Consider the following 18,067-nt stretch of genomic DNA (forward strand, 5'->3'; position numbering starts at 1 on the left):
CAGCCCTGGGCCCCCCACGCCATACTCCCTGCCCGCATCTCCTCAACCCAACTGCACACATCCGTTGACCCATTCTGATGCTTTTTATTTAAAACAATTCATTAATGTAAGAGGAGGTTAACTTTTTTCCTACAGGTGCATAGATCTGTGAGATGGCCGCATTCCAAATGTTTGAAAGTTTCCCTTTAAGCAGGGGGAGGAACTGCTCCTACTTACCTGAAAAGCACGTGGAACTGGCAAGCGGCTCTTTTATTTACTGAGCTCAGGCACGATCGCCTTTTCATACACGCACCTTTCTCTAGTCACCCCCTTCCATGGTCACCTAACTCGCTAAAATACTAATGACAACAGTTGTGAGATGCCCGTGGCACAGTTTCTTGTTAAATGTAGAGCCTGTGCTTATTTTACAGAGTTTATTAATGACGGTTCATTCATTATGACTTACTGACCAGTGGTTGTGGGATTTCTTCTCTTACAGAACGGTGAACACAGAAAGCCAGGTGGAAGCTCAAAGAGAGAAAGAGACGGGACTGGCGGCCAGTAAGGGACGCGCGTTCTTGGGTTGATGGTTGCATGCCACGCGCAGACGCTGTAGCCGGCTTTCCGCTGGGCCCCGTCAGAGCCGGTGAACGGCAGGGAGCGGCGACCGTGCTTCACGGGCGCCCCACACAGCCCTGCAGACCGCGTCTCAAGTGCACCCGAGGGGCTCGGGGCTGGTTTCAGAGTGCCCGTCCGCTTTGTATTTGCTCACACAAAATTAGAAAGTCAGAACTCGCTCCGGGGGCATGCGCGTCGGTCAGGCAGCCCCTCCGCGAGGCAGACCAGCCCTGGAGCGTGGAGCGTCTGCAGGGGCTGGGGGTCCACGTGTGTGCGCTAAACCCATGCGTGCCCCCAAGTCCCCCAGCCCCGGGCCCACGGGAGCAGTGAGGCCCCGTGGGAGATAGAGTGCGGGTGCCGGCACCCAGCTGCAGGGAGGGCCTGTTCACCTTTCTCTGGGGGCCCTTCAGGACCTGCTCTTCACTGAAAAATACCTGCTCTGTGTGGGTTTTGTGAAGGTTACAGAGTAGAGTTTGTGTATCAACAACCATCTTGTATATAAGCTCGAGATTTTAATTTGTTCTTTATGGCAGCCATTTTGGTCATTCCTTTTCTTTTTTTATATATCTGCATTTTTAAAAAATATATTTTATCAACTATATTATTACACTTGTCCCATTTTCCCCCTTCACTCTCCTTTGCCCTGCACACCCCCTCCCACCCACATTCCCCCCCTTTAGTTCATGTCCATGGGTTGTGTATATAAGTTCTTTGGCTTCTACATTTCCCATACTGTTCCTGCCCTCCCCCTGTCTATTTTCTACCTACCATCTATGCTGCTTATTCTCTGTACTTTCTCCCCCGTCTCTCCCCTCCCCCTCCCCTGTTGCTAACCCTCCACATGATCCCCATTTCTGTGGTTCTGTTCCTGTTCTAGTTTGCTTAGTTTGCTTTTGTTTTAGGTGTGGTTGTTAATAACTGTGAGTTTGCTGTCTTTTTACCGTTCATATTTTTATCTTCTTTTTCTTAGATAAGTCCCTTTAACATTTCATATAATAAGGGCTTGGTGATGATGAACTCCTTTAACTTGACCTTATCTGAGAAACGATTTATCTGTCCTTCCATTCTAAATGAAAGCTTGCTGGATAGAACAATCTTGGATGTAGGTCCTTGACTTTCATGACTTGGAATACTTCTTTCCAGCCCCTCCTTGCCCGCAAGGTCTCTTTTGAGAAGTCAGCTGACAGTCTGATGGGAACTCCTTTGTAGGTAACTGTCTCCTTTTTTCTTACTGCATCCAGAATTTTCTTTTTCATTTTAATCTTGGCTAATGTAATTATGATGTGCCTTGGTGTGTTTCTCCATAGGTTTAACTTCTTTGGGACTCTCTGAGCTTCCTGGACTTCCTGGAAGTCTATTTCCTTTGCCAGAATGGAGACGTTCTCCTTTATTATTTGTTCCAGTAACTTTTCCACTTGTTGCTCTTCCTCTTTCCCTTCTGATACCCCTATAATTCAGATGTTGGGATGTTTAAAGATGTCCTGGAGGTTCCTAAGCCTCTCCTCGTTTTTTTGAATTATTGTTTCTTCATTCTTTTCTGTTTGGTTGTTTCTTTCTTCCTTCTGGTCCACTCCATTGATTTGAGTCCCAGTTTTCTTCCCATCACTAGTGGTTCCCTGTGCATATTACTTCATTTCAGTTAGTGTAGCCTTCATTTTTTCATTTAATTTGCCACCAAAATCAACCAATTCTGTGAGCATCCCGATCAGCAGTGCTTTGAACTGTGCATCTGATAGGTTGGCTATCTCTTGCTCACTTAGCTGTATTGGCTCTGGAGCTTTGATCTGTTCTTCCATTTGAGTCTTTTTTTTAGGGGGGCGTCTGGTTGTGCCTGTTGCGTATGAGGGGTGGAGCCTTAGGTGTTCACCAGGACGGGTAACCCGCTGCTGGGCAACCCAGCAACCCCCGTTGCTGGGTTGTGACGCTGTATGTGGTGGCGGGGTCAGAGAGGGAACAATGGTGCTTACTCCGCTCTCATGTTTCAGTCCCTTCCGTGGCTTCCCACAAGCAAATAGGGCCCCTCTGGTGCTGGTTCCCGGGGGGGTAGGTTTATGTACGTTCTAGGACCCTGTGGGTCTCTCCAATGAACTCTCCTGTGAAGCGTGAAATCTCTCCTGGCACCTCAGCCCCCACAAGTGTTTCCAATCCGTGCTTTTAGGGTTTATTTCCCGGCGCTAGGACCCTGGGTTGTGCAGTCTGTCTTGCTGCCTGTTTTGCCTGGTTTATCTGCTCACAAACGTGTGTCTGTGGTCAGCCAGCAGCCTTGTGTGCCTCACTGGGTCTGCCCCCTGCCACCCCACACTGCCGGGGTCTGCCAGCCGCTGCCTGCAGGCCCGGGACTGCCAACCACCCGCTTTTTCCTACTGCGACCCCTCTCCGCCAGCCACTGACTCTGCCCCTCCTACTGGTCTGGATGAATGATTGTCAGACTTCCGTACAGTTCAATTTTCTGTCAGATCTGGTTGTTTTTTTTGTTTCTGAATTTTTGTTGTCCTTAATTCTGGTTGTTCAAGGAGGCACAGTGTGCCTACCTACGCCTCCATCTTGGCCGGAAGTCTGTTCATTCTTTTTCACATTAGGGAAACTCGGGCTAAATGCCTTGTCCAAATTCTTGCAACTTTGAACACAGCTAGCACTGAACCCCAGTGGGTGGGGACAAACCCCCGGCCTTTGCACGCTGCCGACGAGCCGGAGCGCACGGGCGCTGTGCTCGGCCCGGTGTCCTGGACCCCGTGCGGCACCGGAGGCCGTGAGTAGCTGCCAGCAGTGGAGAGTCAGCTTGAAACTTCGAAAGCCTTAATTTTAGGTCCCAGCCAACACGGAGCATATGATTAAAAAATAGAACATTTTAAGATCAGTCTTTCTTTTGGAAATGCAAGTATTACGCTAAACATAAAATGACATCTGGGATTGATAACGAAGCTGGAGGAGTTTTCTAACTCTCACAAGGGTGCAGACTCACACGCGCGTCTGTGGAAGCAGAGTCTTCTCCCCCTGGAGGCGCCCTGCGCCCTGGGTCGCTGGGAGACCGGGGAGCGCGAGGAAGGCCCGCCTGCTCGCAGCTCGCTGAGGCACGCGGCGGGGTCCGCCCCTCACAGCAGCTCTGAACCTCGCCGGATGTCATGCGTCTGCACTGACGTGTGAAATGTTCTGGGTTTTGAGGCTTTATTTAATGTTGACTTTGGTTTTGACCGTGTTTTCTCCCCAGGCATGCAGAGACCACGGTGAGGAGCAGTGGGAGAGAGAAGGACGCGAGGAGGAAGGTGAGGACTCCAGGCCGCTCTCCCCGGGCAGTGAGGCTGGCCCGCCGATGTTTGCCTGGGACAGGCCTCCTGTGCAGGCGGTGAGGCTGGGGGCTGGGTCCCTGGAGGCTCGGAGGAGACGCTCCGGACTCAGAGACACTGCGAGTAGGAAGGTGGACGAGAAGCCATCAGACAGCAACTGTCCCCGGGCGCGAGCGGCTGGGCCGGTGGGACGTTGCGTGACGATGCAGACGCTGGCTCACGGGAAGGCGGGCAGAGGGACTGACAGCACGACCCGGAGGACCGGGGGACGCAGTGCAGCGCCCCCTGCCCCTCCCAGGTGGCGCGGCAGCGTTTCGCTGTGACGCAGGCAGCTCAGGTGGACGTGTGAACCCCCGACCCGGTCTCAGGCGGAACTGGGAAGTCTGGGCAGGCCTGTGGCGAGGGAGGAGTCGCGTCGGTGTCGGAAGTCTTCCCGGAGGGGAGCCCGGGCCAGGCGCCCGCGGCAGGGCCACCTGACGTGCGGCTCGCTGTGAGCCGCGAGGCCGGGAAGCCACCTCGCGTGACAGACAGGCGGTGCCGGGACAGAGGGTGTCCGTTCTGGGCGCGGGGCGTGGCGTGTGTCTGCGCGAGAGGAGTGGGGGACCGCGCCACCCCCAGGCCTCGTGTTTGCGGCAGCTCCCGCTCGTCCCCGGAGTGGTCTTGTCACCGGAGTGGTCTTTGCCGCGGCTGTCTGTCTGGAACCTCGCAGCGGGGCGCCGGGGTCTCGTCACCAAACCCTTTTCTGTTTTTTTCTGTGTTGTGAACAATGTGGCGGGTTTCGGCCTCTGTTACATCTGAAGGAGAATTTTCTCCTTGATGGTCCTCTGAGTCCCGGGACTTACAACATGTGTGCCATGTTTTTACGTGTCTCTTCATTTTGCACATGTACACACACACACACGGTTCTACATAACCTAGGCGGTGGCGGGGCGTGGAGGCCACCTAGTGCGCCCTGACGGGCCTGGCGCACGGGTGTGTGCGTGTGTCTGCCCCGGCAGTGCGGACACGGGGTGCTGGGGGGCGGGGCGCCCACTATAGTGGGAGAGGCCGCACCAGAGTGTGGAACTTCCTTGTGAACCAGATTTTCTCTGCAGCCATCAGAATTAGAGAAGTTTCTGAGAAAGGGTGTGTTTATTAAACTGTTTCCTCTTGTTGGTCATACTTATAAGTTAGCAAACAAAGAATTTGAAGGCACATTGTTAGTTTTGTAAATACTTACAATTTTAAGTTAGTAACTTACTATGAATCTCAGAAAACCTATATCTTCTCAATGTATTTGCAAGATTCAAATTTGTGATTGACCTTTTTTGTTCTGTGTTTGACTTTTACCTCTAGGAAATTGAAAAGGAAGACATTGACTTAGAAAATGTTGGAGCTGGTGGCTATACGGCCAGTTTGAAGATGATTTTGAAGTATGTATAAGCATTAAATTTTTCTTGGCTCAAAATAATCTGTTCCTAAACTCAGCCTAAGTACAGTAACATAGAGCTTTCTCTCTCCTTCCGTGTGGTCTCGGTCCGACACCTGAGGAAGTCTGCTGCACGCCCCCCGGTGCACGCCGGTGTGGTGTGACGAGCGAGGCTGCGATCAGACCTGTCACGTTAGGTGCACTGCCGGCATGCATGCATGCACATTTGTGCACTCGCACATGTGCAGAGCGTGAGCACATACTTGGCAGGAGGAAAGGTGCACGTAACAGTTCGGGGCCACTCAGCGTGTGCAGCCGTGTGGAGCGGCCCGTTTGCAGAGGGACAGACACTGAGTGTCCCATGGACTCGGGACGCGGCAGCGCTGCGGTCAGCAGCCGTCCCCTGGGCCGTGACGAGGGCTGCCTAGGCTGCTCACTCTTACTTTTACATTTGAACACTTTCAAGAGGGGTTTGTTGAGGTGATGCTGGTTAACGACATGACACAAATTTCAGGGGGACAAGGCTGACCTTTGACATCTGTGTGTCTCTGGCTCCCCCGCCCCCCCCGCCCCCGTCTGCCCCCAGCCCCTCCACTCCCCTCTCCTCCGGCAGATACCGTTCTGTTCCATGGTGCAGTCTGGGAGTGTGTTTCTCTGTGTGCTAAGTCGTTTGTCCCTTTCTCGTTTTACAGTCCCCTCGTGAGTGACAGCGTGTGGTTTGCGTCCTTTGTGTCACTCCCCTTACTTTGCACGGCGCTGTCCGGCACTGTCCAGAGCCGTCCGCCCTGCCGCCAGTGGCAGCAGGTCGCCGTCTCTGGGCTGAGTGCATCCTGGTGCGATCCCTCGGGGTCAGGCACCTTCCCTACCCACCCCCCACCGACGGGGTGGGCTGCTCCCGAGTCTTGGCTGTCGTGGTGACGCCGCAGCGAGGGCAGGGTGCCTGTGCGTTCATGCGGGTCTGCTGGCACTTTCTGGGTGAACAACCAGAAGTGGGATTGCTGGATCACACAGTGACTGTACTCTCAGTTTTCTGAGGAACCTCCACACTGTCCTCCGCAGTGGCCATCCCAGCTCCCGTTCCCAGTGACGGGGCACAGGGTGCCCCCTCCTCCCGTCCTGTCCTCGCTGTCTTTTCGGTGACGGCTGCCCTGACTGGTGGGGGGCGTGTCCCACTGTGGTCTCGACTGGCAGCTCTCTGACGACGGTGACGCTGCGTGTCCTCTCCCATGACCGTTGCCCGCCTGCGTGTCTCCGTCGGAAGGCGTCTGTCCAGGTCCTCGGCCCGTTTCTTAGGCAGACTGTTCTGTTGTCGTTGCTGAGTCACATGAGTTCTGTGCGTGTTCGGGGTGTGGGCCCCTTGTTGGGAGCACCACCTGGAAAGGTCGCTGGTGCGTCTCTGCTGATAAATACCGTGTCTTCTGGGTGGATTGCTCCCTTCCTCAGTGGAACCGTCTGTCTCAGTCCTTTGTTGCCCTTTCCGTCTCGATCTGTGTTGTCTGATGGGGGTGCAGCTGCCCCTGCTTCTCTCCGGGCACCGCTCCCTTGGGCGCCCCCTCCAGCCCTGCTCTCGGGGCCGTGCTTGTCCTCGGGGCTCCGCTGGGCCCCGCGCAGGCGGCCTGGAGCAGCTGGTCCTGTGCTCCAGGCCGTGAGCCCAGCCGTGCACGTCCACGGGGCCACTGGCACGTGGACGCGCCGTGGCCCTGCGCCTCGTTGCTCCTTTTCTCTCTCGCTTCTGTCTGCTGTCTCAGGTCGGTGGTTTCCGGCGACAATGTTCTTCATTCCTCTTTGTTAATGACTGGGTCCCGGCTCTGGGTGTTTGTTTTGTGGCTGCCGTGAGCTCGGCGTGGAATGTCCCGTAGACGAAGTGGTCCCTGACTTCTGAGAGCGCCGTCCTTCTCTTGCACAAGCCCAGCCCTTCCCTGCCCCTGCTCACGCCGTACGGTGTGTTCATTATCCAACTGCAGGGGCTGGAGCTGTTCTTAGTGCTTGTCTTCTTTAACCTGTGTGTGTAGTTGATTAACACCCTGTTCTGAAACAGGGTTGCAGTTTCTTGCTTTGTCTCCTTGTCATTCTTGCTTAGAGCTGCGTGTCCCTCTGTCCCTCTGCCCCAGGCGGAAGAGCCCCTTGCGCACTTCCTGGGATGCGGGCTGTGTGGTGCCGACCCCCCCCCCCCCCAGCCCCCGTGCGTCCAGGAGGCCTGTACTTCTCTGTCACAGCGAGAGGATTCGTTGCTTCTGGCCGCTGGCTTCTGTCTTCCAGCATTTGGAATGTATCGTTCCACTGTCTTCCCACCTGTGGCGTGTCCACTGAGAAATACAGCAACAGCTGATGGGGTTCCCTGTGGGTTGCTGTCTTTCTCCCTGGCTGCCTTGAGAATTCTTTATCATTAACTTTTGGCAGTCTTAATACAAAGTGCTTTGGAGAAGGTCTTTGCCCTGAGACGGTTAGGGGTTCTGTCAGCCCCTCGTACTCGGAGGTCTACTCCTTTCGCTGGGTTTCAGGAGCCTCTCCGCCCCCCCCGCCGCCCTCGCTCCTGGGACGCACGCCGCCCTTTCTCGTGGGGTCCCACGGCTGCGGCAGGCTCTTACTTCTCTCCTCGGCTCTCTCTCCTTTCACCCGAGTCTGTTCTAGGTCCCCTCTTCCGTGCGGTCTGCCCTGTGTCCACTGCTCTCTCTGCGTCCTTCATCTCGTGCACCGAGTTCTCCAGCTCCAGGGCTGGTCTGCCTCCTCGTGACAGTTTCCAGCTCCCTGGCTGGCCCAGCTCTCCATTTGCGCCTCCCTGCCGTTCCCCAGCTCCCTGGGCTTACTCTCTGAGTTCTCGCGCCCCTCGTCCAGCCGCTTCCTGGCGGCCATCCTGGATTCCGCCACTGAAATCACAGCCTTCCATGGCTTCCAGTCTGTTCTGCAGGCATGTCGGTACCGGTCTGCGTTGCCTGCTGCCTTGGCTGTGGCTCTGCACTTAGGTCGGCCCTGGCCCGCAGTGACCAGGGGACTTTCTTTTGTTTTCCACTAGGTGGTGCTGTGCCACACATTGTGGTTTTCTCCCACCTGCGTACCTGCCCCTGCCTGTGTGTGTTGGGGGCGGGGGTCACTGCAATCATGAAAATTAGCACTGGGTGACCGGGGTGGTGGGTGTCCTTGCTGTGTCCAGGCTGCCTCGGTCTCGGGGCACTGCCACTGTGGTGGGGGGACATGGTGGGTTGGGGTCTGCGAGCCCCTGTACTCTTCCTGTGTTCCTTATGTCTGCTGGCACCCTGCGCCGTAGCCAAGGCCTTCGGTGAGTCTCCACTGCAGTGGGTGTGGGGGTGTCGTGGGGGGGCCGGATGACTGGGCAGCGACCCTGCTTCTGCCCCTCCCACCCTCTACCAGCTGTGGTGTGGAGGGCGCACCCTGACCCTCCACTGCTGGGCCACGGCCGCCGACAGACTGTGCCTTCGGACACTCCCTGTCCTTCCCCGTCCCACCTGCCCTGCACATGCTGGGTGCCCACCTGCAGGCGAAGGGTGCATCGCTCTCTGAGGGGTGTTTGTGAGGGGAGCAGGGGCCTTGGCCGGATTGTAGATGTCCAGCTTATAATTTAGGGAGAGACAGGGGTCTTCCCACTCCACCACGATGCTGATGGCGACAGTCTATTTTCTCTAAAGTCAGTTCTTTTTTTTAAGATTTTATTTATTTATGTTTTAGAGAGGGGGGAGAGGAGGAAGACAGAGAGGTGGAAACATCAATGTGTGGTTGCCCCTCACATGCCCCCTACTGGGGACCTGGCCCGCAACCCAGGCCTGTGCCCTGACTGGGAATCGAACTGGTGACCCTTTGGTTCGCAGTCTGGCGCTCAATCCACTGAGCCACACCAGCCAGGGCAAAGGTCAGTTCACCTCCAAGTCCCAGAAACCTTGTCGCCGCCTGTAGGACTACGAAGACGACTTTGAGGTTTGTGACGGCGACGACGACGACGGGACCGACGGGCCAGAAGCGAGAGAGAAGACGGAAGAGCTCCCCCCGGCCAGAAGGAAGGAGATACAGGACGTCCAGGACGCCATCGACGCCGAGAACGAGCGGGTCGGCGAGCTGGCTTCGCGGCTGAAGCACGGCAGGACGGAGCCCGAGAGGGACCCGGAGACGGGTGCGTGGACGCCGGGCCCTGCGGTCGGGGGGCCGCTCGCTGGCGTGTGAGGGTCGCCTGCGGAGGGGCTCGGTGGCCTTTCCCCGAGGGGGGGCTGCGGCCGTGAGCAGGGCCGTCGCAGGCGTGTCTCCCCTGTGCCGCCGGCCTGCCCGTCGGCAGCACGGCTCTTGCTCTTGTTGTTGTCGTGTTTTCTAAGTTGGCTGCTTTTAACGGGAGAGGGAGGGAAGCACCCGTTTGCCGTTCCACCCACCCACGCGTCCCTCGGGGGACTCTCTCTCATGTATGCCCTGACAGGGGTGGCCCCGGCCTTGTCCAGCGGAGCTCTCCCCGCGCGGGGCCGCCGGCTGCCGTGCCCTGTGACGGCACCGCCCTCGGGTTCCCGCTAAGGAGGCTCAGCAGCGCCGGCGGGACCGGGGCCAGAGTGGCAGGTGAAAGGCGGAGGAACAGGGTTTTCTGGATGAAATTAGAAATGTGTCTCGCTCAGAAATTCTTGGCATCTGGCTATGATAACACTACTTACAAGAGTAGGAGTAAATATTTTTAAATCACACAAAGGGAAAAACTATGATTCTGATATAAAAAGCGCCACAGGACGCCCGTTAGGAGAGTATTAAAATCCCTGTCGGGTAACGCGCTACGGTAAGCTGTGTGGTGAAGTAGATCACGGCCCCGATACGGTTGGTTGTGACCAGCAGTTACCACGCACGGTGTGGCGGCCCGGGAGGGTCCGGCAGAGGGTCCGTCGGCCCCTGTGCCTGCGGGGGGCACCCGGGCCGAGCTGCAGCAGGCCAGCGCACAGAGTGGCCTCTGGACGTGTAGCTGCAGCGTGCCCTTGCAGCCCGAGTGGCTGTCCCGGTGGCAGTGGTGTCCAGCAGGGCCCCCTCCGGGACCCCCCTCAGCCCCCCTGCTGTGGGGCAGGCAGGGGTGGGGGTGGGCGGGGAACGTGCTCCCACCCTGCTGAGGAGTCGGCAGGGTCACCCCTGAGTCCCTGGTCCCCTGAGCAGACCTGAATAACCTTTTCATGTCTCCCGTCCTACACTGTTCTGGGCGTTATAGCCTTCCATAGCTCGACTGACAAGAACGGAGGACCCGCATTAAGACGTGATTTTTTGTGATGTTTTCATTTTCACTTGAGGGACTCACCTGCTCTGGTCACTGGCAGCGTTGGAGCTGCCCCCGGCGACATGTCCGGTGGAGCCAGCCTGGCCGGGCCCAGCGGTCGTGGCTGCTGCAGGGGGCGCAGGGGCCTTGGTGGTCCCGGCTCTGTCACGTGCTGGCTGGGACGCCTGCCCACAAAACAAGGGCAAGGCATGCTTCAGGGCTGTTGTGAGGGCCGAGTACACGAGCTGGTGCTTGTGAAGTGCCTGAAGGACCGTCAGGCACACGGGCCGTCGTCCCTAAACACGCTTCTGACTGCGTTACTCTTGACTTTTACTTTTTGTTTGAAAGAAATACTTCAGTTTCACAAAAAAAATTTTTTTCTGTACAGATGCAAACGGTTCGTCTTCCAGAACTCCTGTCTGTGGAATATTTGTGGATTTTGCAACCGCCTCACACCGTCAAAAGAGTCGGACTCAGGCCGTGAAGCAAAAGTAGGTGTCCTGGGAGATTTGCGGAAGGTACTATGAAGCTTTCATGTCTTTTCCTTCAACTTACTTGTTAAAATAGACGTCACTTGTCTCACTACTGACTGTGCGCTCTTTGATCTGCACCGCGTGTCTCTGCACCGGGCTGTCCAGCCAACAGAGCAGGGCTGTGCCGCTCAGCACCCGGGTCCGCTCCAGCCTGGACTCGCCCGAGCTGCCGAGGCAGAGCCCCGGGGAGGGCGGGGTAGAGACCCGCGCTGGAGTGCGTGCAGACCAGCTCCAGAGGCTGTGGAGAGGGAGACGGACAAGAGAGCACAGGTGGTCTTCCCGGGGACAGGAGAGAGGAGAGAGAGAGGTCCTGAGACTAAAAGCAGAAATAAGTTTCTGGAAGGTGCTCGGCTCCTAAACTTGACGGAATTTAAAGGTGATTGGTCAGTTGGGAAAACGTGCTCGCAGAACGGCAGAGGGTTACAATTCCTGCCGCGTTGGCTGTTTTTGTGATTCAGTGAGTCAGCACAGCTCGGGGTCACGGGAGAAACGGGGGCAGAGGGCGACTCCGGCTGGAGACCCAGGCGGGAAAACAGGGGCCGTGGGAGCACCGGTGGACGGGGCGACGCGGGGGTGACCGCCTGGTGCTGGGAGGCTGCGGGGCTCGGAGGGGGCAGGGACTCTCCGCCGGCCGGCATCCCCGAGCCCGAGGCGCAGGGAGGCCACGTGCTCGCCCTCACCCGAGGGCCCGGCCCCCACCCGAGGGCCCGGCGGTCAGGGGGTGCAGGAAGATGCGAGTCTTGCACGTGGTCAGGGAGGTGGGTGTTCCGACAGCCATGAGGTGAGTTTCCTCTCCCAGGAGAGGCGACATTTAAACACTGACAACACACGAGTGTTGGCGGGAGTGCAGAGGAAAAGCTGGCTTACGAGGCGCTGGCTCGGCCAGGGAGCGGGGCACAGCGCGGGCCAGGGCGGCGAGGCGGGGCTGACGCGGCTGCGTGGGGACTGAGGTGTCTGTGGGACCCAAGGGCGTGCCTCGTGTCCTGAGGACCAGGGGGCCGGGGGCTGAGGCCCCGGCAGGAGACCTCAGCGCCTCCTTCAGGGTGGGCGTGACCAGGCGGGAATGCTTGTTGTCGCGTCCAGGGTAACCGTGAAAGGGTGACGCAAAAATTTCATGACTAGTGAGCCGGGACAGAAGAGCTCACGGGGTGGGTCAGACGGTGGTCCGCAAGGAGAGACGAAGGTCCTGGCACGGAGGGCGGGGGTCCGGCTGGGACCTGCTGGGCTCCGCGGTGCGTGTTCACCTGCACACACAGCATGTCCTCGCTGTGCCGCCAGCAGCCTCTGCAATCCCCGGGAAACACCACGTGGGGAAACCGGCGGTGCCACAGGCCGAGCGGAGAGACAGAGCCAGGTGCCCACGGCGTCTCATCGTGGCTACAGCCGACACTGTGGAATGAGACCTGCGGTGTGTGCTTCTTTCCAGAGACAAACCTGCCACGTTGGGACCCGGAGAGGCTGGAAAAAGTGGAGAAGTATTCCAGCCAGACACTACCTTAAATAATGCCGACGTCACTAGTGACCTTTTCCACCGAAGAGCACTGGAAAGCAAGAGGGTTACGAGAAAGTCGCTTCGGAACAACACCAGAGTCGGTCCCACAGAGGAGGCCCGCGGTCCGGCCCTGCGCGCGCCCGAGCTGGGGCCACGGAGGAGCGAGGCCGCACCTCACGGCACCACCAGTGCGGGGGCGCACGCGGACACAGTGGGGTCCGGGGCAGCTCTCTCTCAGGAGCTGAGAGATACCGGAAGCACAGCCTTGAACGGCGCGGTTAACAAGCTACGCCCGACCACACGGACACTGAGCCTGCAGCTGCAGTCTCTCTGCTGTTGGGGAGAATTCTGACGGCTCCTCGAAGAGACCGTGCTCTCCGGACATGGGATTGAAAAGATACAGAGGATGTTTTCTGACCAGAGTGGAATTAAGCTAGAAAGCAGCAATTAAAACACAACTAGGAACTGCCCAAGACTTTGAAAAATAAGGAGCGTACTTCTGACACAACCCGTGGCCCGAGGAGACGCCCGATGGCATTTAGAGCCATCAGCGGTGGTCGTGGAAACCGGCCTCAGCGACCGGTGGGCGCAGCGAGAGCCCCTCCGAGACCTCGGGGGAGGCAGAGGCTGCACTGCCCGTCTGTCTGCGCCCCCCCCCCCCCCCGGAAGAAACAGGAGGGAAGAAGAAGGAACGGGACAGGGGAAGAGAAGGGCACAATTCCGTAAAACTGAAGGTGGCCAAGTTCAGCAAAGCCCGAATGAACTCTGTGAAAACTTGCACAAAATGTGTACCCCCAGGAGGTCTGGCGGTACACAGCCCGAGTCCGTGACAACGCCCGTGACAGGGCGGCCAGCTGGAGGTGCCGTGTGGTGGGAGGCACACGCGGGGGTGGCGGCCGTGGGCGGAGGCCCTGCACGTGTGGAGAAGGAAGCCTGCCGACTGCGCCCCGAGCGGGTGGGAGCCCCGAGCACGAGCACCAAGGCCGCCAGGGCGCCGCCCACCTGGCAGCGGGTGACAGCGAAGGTCAGCCCGCCCGTGCTGGGGCGTCTGGAGCAGAGGACAGCAGCCCCGGCGGCTGGACGGGACACCCGTGTGCGGAGGAGAAGCCAGCACGTGCTGGGCTTGGGGGGAGGGCAGTTTGCTCCTCAGACTCTGCAACGTGGAGCCCGTGGGACCCGGCTCCCCTGCACCTGGAGGGCGGTGGGCACGCGCAGCCGACACACGTGCTCGGGCCGCAGCGCGGGGGGCAGCGTAAACAGGGGATGCTGGTTCGGGCGCAGCCACGCAGCGAAGCGAATTGCTTTCCACGGAGCCTCTCGGAACACCTGTCCTGACTTGAGTTGTCTGGGGAGTGCCGCCTGAGAACCAGGGGACGCGGGCCGTGACGTTCTCGCGTCGCTGGTCCCCGCGAGACCACGGAATAGCTCAGCGGCCTCCAGCCACGGGGCTCAGGACCCCAGCCGCTCCCCCCTGCATCTCAGTCAGCTTAACTTCGTCTTGTGTCCGCTTTGTCCTGAAGGGTGCGCAGCACGAAGCTGCTCCGGCTCATCGACCTGGACTTTTCGTTCACGTTCTCGCTCTTGGATCTGCCACCCGTGAACGAATACGACATGTACATCAGAAACTTCGGGAAGAAGAACACCAAGCAGGTCAGTACTGCAGGCGTTGACGAAGGGACGAAACGCAGCTAGAGCTCGAGGCAGGTCCGCGTGCCCCTGCCTCGTTCTGCACGGGGAGGGCTCGGGCGTGTGCGGGGACGTGGGCGGAGGGGACCCCCATCCCATGTGTGTGCGTGTGGCCCTGGGCAGGGCGTGCCCACAGGCAGCGGCCGCCCCCGCGCTCTGAGTGCGGTGGTGTGGGGGCCCAGTGTCAGCTTGGTTCCCTTGCTCGGGGTCCCAGTGAGGGTGTGACGGACACCACGCAGGGTCTCCGTGCTGTGCACCCAGGGGTCCCAGCTCCCCGGATGTGACCTGGCCTCGCCCCGCCGTCTCTGTGCCATCGCACCCCCCCCGTGTGCCGGCCTCTGCCGCCTGCCTGCCCCCCCCCCGTGCCAGCTCCCCCGACGAGCACTGAGCTGAGCTCTGCTCGCGCTGCCCGCTGGGCTGCCCGCGGTGCTGCGTTCCAGCCCTTCACCTCGTGGTTGTGATCGCGATCGTTCCGCTTCCCAGAGCCTGCAGCCAGGGACCGTCTCTCCACCCTCCCTCCGTCCCCGTCGGTGCCATCAGGTGACACGCTGGGGTCCACTCCGTCAGCCAGCGAGACGCCCAGGGGGGAGGCGGCCCCTCCCGCCACACGCTTGCGCACACGCGCTCTTCCCTGAAGCGGGCGCCTCGTGCAGCGAGGCCGCACCTCGGTTTGGCCGAGTGCATGAGCGCCCAGGAAACTGGCCGTCACGTGGCCCCTCCTCGATCCGCAGCCGACTTGGGGGGGCTTTTCAAGACCCCGGGAGACGAGGGCCTGTTGCACGTGGCAGATGCTTATGCCCAAGCAGGGAGACGGCCGTGAACGACTTCTGGTTTTCAGCGTTCCTTCTCTGTGGCGAGGCCTGGCCCTGGTGCCGAGGCCCGTGCTCACGCGGCGCCTCTGCCCCCAGGCGTACGTGCAGTGCAACGAGGACCGCGTGGACCGCGACGCGCAGACGGAGGAGACGGAGGCGCGGGAGGTGTGGACGCAGCACCCGGGGGAAGGCTCGGCCGTGTCTGGGGGTAAACAGCTCCGTCCTGCGTGTGGAGACATGCCATGCTCCGTGCCGTGCTCCTGCGTTTCTGTTCTTTCTCCTTCTTCCCTCTCTCGGGGGTGGTGGTCGGCGCCCGACGAGGGCGTACCGGGTGGGCACTCTGAGCACGGCGGCTGACTCTGTGTGGACGGCCGGTGCCGGAGCCGGGTTCCACACACACGCACGCAGTGTCCTGTTCTGTGCGCGCTGAAGGCCGCCGTCCCGATGGCCGTGGACTCTGAGGACGGGCCCGGGGTGTCCCACTCCCCTCCCCCCTCCCCTCTCCCCTCCCCCCTCCCCTCTCCCCTCCCCCCTCCCCTCTCCCCTCCCCCCTCCCCTCTCCCCCCTCCCCTGGGCAGCCCCGCCCCGAGAAACCGCACGCCCGACCGACCGGCGCTCCGACCACGGTGGTGGCGGCAGCAGGAACTGGCTCAGGGTTGTGAGCGCGGAGCAGAGCCTGCTCCTGCGTTGTCGTCGCCAGTGACGGTGTCGGTGGCGTCACAGCCGGGACCCTCGTTGTGCCTGCCCCCGTGTCTTACTTGACGCCTTTGAGTCGGGTTCTGTTCCCAGACTCAGCAAATCAAGGCGCCAGCGGCTGTTCGAGCTAATTGGTCGGGGCAGCGTGACGGGCCGATGACTCTCCATGAGTCTCAGGTGTGCTCACCCCCCAGAGCGTCTCCTCCCATCAGGAAGCAGTTGTGCCCGAGAAAACCACGGCAGGCCCAGCGATAGAGGCGGGGTTTGCTGAGTGCCCCCGCCCCGGGCCCCCGGGCCCGCCCCCCGGAGGAGAACGAGGCGCAGCTGGCCGGGAGCCCACCTGGCCCGTGTTGTGCGGCCCTTTCCAGGGAGCGGGAGCAGAGGCCCCTGTGCTGCGGACGTGCTGAAGGTCAACACGCCCCGCCTGTCCGGCTTCCTCCGGGCGGCCTGCCAGGTAGGCCCCCGCCGGGACCCCGGGTTTCCCCAGCACCGCCGGCTGCGCCCCAGTCCCGGCCTGCGTCTCGAGGGCTGCGTCCCGAGGTGAACGCAGACTGGAACCTCGCTTAGCGGCCGGGCAGACAGGGCCTGTCGGGGCGCTGGGACGGCCGACCGGAGCGCCTTCTGACCCGGTCCTGGAGAGTCCTCGAGACGCACGCAGAGGGGAGGGCGCGGCCGGGGCACCCCGTGTGCGTCCACAGCTGTCTGCTCCCGCCGACCCGCCCAGACCGCCCCCCCTGCCCAGACCGCCCCGGCACACGCCTGCCCGACTCTCTGGGGAGAAGCCCCCCAGACCCGCGGTGTTTCTTGCTCCATCAGTGGGGAGGCGGGTCCCTGGCCCCACCCGCGTCTCGGTCGGGGTGTGGGCTGTAAGGCCCAGCTTGCGCGCACACCGGGGGGTGGCCTCTGCTCTGGGGGGCCCCTGGGGGACGAGGGGCACAGAGGACCGGCGGTGCTGCGGGGACATCGCCCGAGTCTGCAGTGCCCTGGACGCCCCGAGACGGCGGTGGTGGCTGCGGCTCACTGCCCATCCTCGGCCGCCGTGAGGCCGTCGGTGGTGGCCCCTCTTGGCACCTCTCCGCACCCCGGTCAGCTGAGTTCCCCACCCTGTCGGCTCGGCAGACTCTGCCGAGAGAAGTGGCATGTGCCACCAGCACGGGCTCTCCCGGGGCCTTCGTTTGGGGGGGGCCGCCCTCGGCTTCTCCTGCGGGGCCGACGGACAGCGTGGTGCCAGCTGTCGGAGTCCCTGGCCGCCGGGGTCGAGCGGCGGAGATGAACAGGCGATGACTGGCGCCTGGTTTCCCCGTGAAGGGCGCACAGTGCCGGGCTGGCTAAGGCTGCTCCTTGTCTTGGAAGGTGGTGGCGGTTCTGCTGGAAGAGGACCGTGTGGCGGTGGCCCCCGGCCGGGACCCCCGGCGCGCAGGACAGCGCCCTGCCCCTCAGCACCAGCTCCTCGCCGCTGAACACCAGCCTGCCCTTCCTGCAGCGTAAGAGCCGGCACGCTGCCCAGACCCGACACCGGACGTGACGCCACTCGGTGGTGGACGGACGGATGGACGGACAGACGGACAGACAGAAACGCTGTGGGTCAGACAGTGTGAACTGACGGAACGAGGAGCGTGCGCCGCGGGTCGGACGGGGACATTCTCAGGAGGACAACGGCGGGGGCTGGGAGGGGAGGGAGGTGGTGGGAGGCTGCTGCCCCTGAGGGAGGGCCCTGCGGCTGCCACCTGAGGGCCCAGGTCGGTGTCCTGGCTCCAGGCCTCGCTGTGCCCAGTTGGAAGGGTCCCTTTCTAGCAAAACTAACTGCGAGGCAGCCAGGACCGTTTCCCGGTCGACTGTGGCTGTTTGTCCCCTCGTGCGCCGAGGCTCACCTGCTCCCCCCGGTGGGCCACTTCGGCCGGGCCTGCAGGTCACCGAAGCGCAGAAGTGCCGTCCGTCTGTGTCCGCAGATCGGAGCGTGTCCTGCCTGCACGCCTCTCGGGCCCAGAGGCGCACGGTGGTGTCCGTGCACGGTCTGCCCGGGAAGGCCTTCGCCGCGCCGCTGGACGGCAGACACCTGCTCTGCGTGTGGGACATCCGGCAGCCCTCGGGGCCTCAGAGGGTCCTGGTCTGTGAGCCGCAGGTACGACTCGGGGGTGCCGTGGGGTGGCGGGGACGGGGTCCTTTCTCTGTCCTGCGGCCACCCCTGCCCTGTCTGTGCCGGCGTGTCTGCACGGACTCCAGGAACCGCTGGCCCCAAGCACCGGTTCGCCGGGAAGCTCGGTCGGCACTGGGAGTTGAGCCGGGGCACGGAGGAGCACTCTGCTGTGCCGCGTGGGTCCTGGGCGGGTCAGAG

The 18,067-nt window shown here is 60.8% G+C and overlaps 1 protein-coding gene across 1 annotated transcript in view; it reads left to right on the forward strand.

Moving 5' to 3' along the window:
• Window positions 1–18,067, forward strand: part of DYNC2I1 (dynein 2 intermediate chain 1) — a 38,903-nt gene that overhangs the window by 10,139 nt on the left and 10,697 nt on the right. The window contains 12 exon segments of the mRNA XM_028525285.2: window positions 479–540; window positions 3,806–3,860; window positions 5,217–5,274; window positions 8,994–9,001; window positions 9,199–9,412; window positions 10,902–11,004; window positions 14,059–14,188; window positions 15,133–15,244; window positions 16,101–16,186; window positions 17,086–17,133; window positions 17,135–17,216; window positions 17,682–17,854. Coding sequence (XP_028381086.1) covers window positions 479–540; window positions 3,806–3,860; window positions 5,217–5,274; window positions 8,994–9,001; window positions 9,199–9,412; window positions 10,902–11,004; window positions 14,059–14,188; window positions 15,133–15,244; window positions 16,101–16,186; window positions 17,086–17,133; window positions 17,135–17,216; window positions 17,682–17,854 — 1,131 coding nt within the window.

The sequence above is a fragment of the Phyllostomus discolor genome, chromosome 10 (genome assembly GCF_004126475.2).
Source record: "Phyllostomus discolor isolate MPI-MPIP mPhyDis1 chromosome 10, mPhyDis1.pri.v3, whole genome shotgun sequence".
Taxonomy (NCBI): domain Eukaryota; kingdom Metazoa; phylum Chordata; class Mammalia; order Chiroptera; family Phyllostomidae; genus Phyllostomus; species Phyllostomus discolor.